The 3373-nt window shown below is 27.8% G+C and overlaps 1 protein-coding gene across 1 annotated transcript; it reads left to right on the forward strand.

Moving 5' to 3' along the window:
- Positions 1-1866: 1866 nt before the first annotated feature.
- LOC130945900 (uncharacterized) lies at positions 1867-2193 on the forward strand. Its single transcript, XM_057874592.1, has one exon. The coding sequence runs from the start codon at positions 1867-1869 to the stop codon at positions 2191-2193; it is 327 nt and encodes a 108-aa protein (XP_057730575.1).
- Positions 2194-3373: the final 1180 nt, after the last annotated feature.

The following is a 3373-nucleotide window of genomic DNA, read 5'->3' on the forward strand; positions in this document are numbered from 1 at the left end:
ATTATATAAATATTTAAATTATTTATTAAATGTACAAAAAAATAACCCCATTATAACAAAAATATTCAAAAAAATTATATATTCACATTTATATAAAATAAAATATGATTATATTAAACAAATAAAAATGTTATTTGAAAATATTAATAAATTACAAAAAAAATAACAATACTATATTTTCATCATATGATATTAGCAATAATAAAAATTACAGAAAATTAAATACACAAAACATAAAATTTATTGACTTACATAATTTGGATAATCCAAATAATTGATAATATGTTCCTTGAATGTCGTATATTTACTTACCATTTTTTTATATAAATATAAACTAATAGTTTTTTCTTTTTTTTTTTAAACCACTAAGCACTCTATCCTTCTTCTTTTCTCGCTATGCTTCTTCTCTCTTTAACACATACAGATAGCTCCCTAATGCATGAAATGGGATGAGGGACTCATTTTATAGAGCCCCAACACTGCGTTTGTTGCTTACGGGAGTAGAGGTACTATCTCTTACATGCAGACAACCTCCAACATGCCCACCTCGTATTGCTACAGCTCCTTGGAAAGGTGCAAAACCTCTGCAACGCCTGCTTAATTTGCAGGCAACACTCCACTGCGTGTTACCAGAAAACTTTTACGCTTGTATGCTCGCTGCGTCACCACGTTTACGGTGTGTTGTTGGAGTGCTGACACGCCTCTCATAGACTCGATACCACGCTCCTTGCATGTTGATCGTTACTTCCATGTAGCAACAAAATACCTCCTTCTCCAATATTCAGCAAAAATAATAATACACATTCGATATGAAAAATAATTTGACTTTTTGTTTTGTATATTAGATTGATAATAGTATTTTTTTGAATTAAGAATTACTAGGATGTTAATTTTAAAGGTGGTACCGTTTAATTTAAAATATCAAAATTAGACTTTTTAATTTTTGAAGAATACAAAAATTAAACTATATGATTTTTGGAATACAAAAGTCAGACCTTCTAAAAAAATTAAGATACAAAAATCGAACTCATTAATTTCTTCACAATTTTAAAGAACTCTTAAAATTACTATGATAAAAAAAAATCAACCATCTCACCTAAAAAAAATTAGCCAAGAAAGCTCTATATCAATAGACTAATAGCTAGGGTATAGAAATTAAACTTTTTTTTTTGTTACTGATATAATCTTTGTGTTTGTTTTGCCAACTTCTAAATATAATAACAAAACATTATATTACGAGCAATTGTTAACTTTTCTACGGCGATTGATTCCTATAATTTAGTGATTAACTTTCGCAGTTTTATTCGAGTTTAGAGTTCTAAGTTTGTCTCATTTCTACTCTTTTTTTCCCCCCAAATGTTTTCAAGAGTAATTTCTAACTTTATTATTAAATAGATAGAAAATGTTTACTTTTCTATTAAAGTTTTTCCTTTTGAAAATTAAAGAAAGTCCTATACGCTAGATACACCACGAAAGTTGCTCTCTATCCATTTGTTTACTTATCTATTAATCTTTTAATGAATGTAACGTTTAAGGCTCCGATATCATTTCTTTGAAGATTTTGGTTAATCTGACTATGGCAGATCAGAGGATAACTATTCGGGGAATTCAAATATATATATATATATATATATATATATATATACTAGGTGTATAAATCAATAATTAACATTAATTATTAATATAAAATTTATATTAAAATATAAAATATTTATTAAAAATAAATTAAATAATATATATTTATTCAAATAATATTTTAGTTTAGTTGACTAATTTTAATATACAAATAATATTTTTGATATAATAATACTTCATGAAGACTATAAATAAAAGACTTTGGCCTAGTGATTTTGGGTATAACGAAAAATGGGAAAGCACTTCCTTACCTTATTACAAGGCCTTCATGATCATGCTGAAGAGGTCGAAGTAGCTTCAGGCTTAAGGGTCTTGTATTTGTTTGGCATGTTCCTCATTTCTCTCTCAATTATATCTATGGTCATATTTTCTTGCGGTAAAAATAATGGTGGTGGTGGTGGTGGTGGAGGCGGATGTGGTGGAGGTGGTGGTGGAGGGGGGTGTGGTGGAGGTGGTGATGGTGGTGGTGGAGGGGGGTGTGGTGGAGGGGGGTGTGGTGGAGGTGGTGGTGGTGGTGGTGGAGGCGGGTGTGGTGGAGGTGGTGGTGGTGGAGGTTAGCTAGGTGGATTGGCCAATTTGTTGTTTGAGTATGTAACTGTGTGGTTTAATTCTAGATTATATGATTCAAATATTTGTATGTCTATATATATCTCTATAGTTTATTATAAAATAGGGTTAAGATACTATAACTATCCCTTAGCTTGGCCACAAATACATGTTATCTTATTTAGTTTCCTATTATGTAATTGTTATTTCGTTTTTATAAAGCCTATATATTCATGAAGAAATTGTGATCCCAGGAGAATTGAGAGAGTAACTTGACAGTGAGGTCAATAACAGAGACTAGAAAACAGAGAGAGAAGAATACTGATTTCTCAAGAATCTGAATAATGATGAAATCTCAACTTGTACAATGCATGAAACATTCCTCCTACATATACACATGAGCTAACACTGAACTAGCCTAACTGAATAACAAACTTGTAACCACTTCTAACTAACTGCTTTCACTGCTAACAACTAACTCTTCTAACTAACTTCCACGTCAGCGGAATTATCGGAAAAAAACCTTCCACATCAGCAAGCTTACTTAATTATAGACTATACTTAATTACTTCCTTAATCCTACAATCCAACCTTTTAGGTTTCAAAGTTAATAAGGTCAAATTAAAACTTTGGAAGCTGCTAATCTAACATCTATTATTATTATATATACCGTGCATGTTTTTACATTTTAGTATGTTTGACAAAAAATTTTAAGTAAAAATAAAGAATTATATTAAATGTACATAAAAAAAATTAATTATTTATATATAATACATATTAAAATATAAAATATATATTAAAAATTTATTTAAATAATTTATATATTTACATATAAATATATATAATAATTAATTTAATGATTAATTTTTTATATGTACATAATATTTTTTAAAATAAAAGTATTAAAAAAATAAATTTTTTTAGAATTTTTATTTTTTTTAATTTTTTTTAACATAATGTACACATTTTGATATTTTGACGTTTATTATTAGTCCTATTTTTTAATTATTTTTCGCGGCATTATTAGACTCATTAAATCTTATTGTGAACAACCACCATTACATTTATACTTTCTCTAATTAATAATGCAAAAGCCTTTTCATTTAAGTATCATAATAAAATGCCTATATATATTTTAATACGTTTATTATTAGTCCTATTTTTTAATTATTTTTCATAGCATTTACTTATA

The sequence above is a fragment of the Arachis stenosperma genome, chromosome 8, assembly GCF_014773155.1.
Source record: "Arachis stenosperma cultivar V10309 chromosome 8, arast.V10309.gnm1.PFL2, whole genome shotgun sequence".
In the NCBI taxonomy this organism is placed as follows: domain Eukaryota; kingdom Viridiplantae; phylum Streptophyta; class Magnoliopsida; order Fabales; family Fabaceae; genus Arachis; species Arachis stenosperma.

Bases quoted from the DNA above. Each gene is read 5' to 3' on its own strand.
- LOC130945900 (XM_057874592.1), top strand. From the start codon at position 1,867: ATGGGAAAGCACTTCCTTACCTTATTACAAGGCCTTCATGATCATGCT.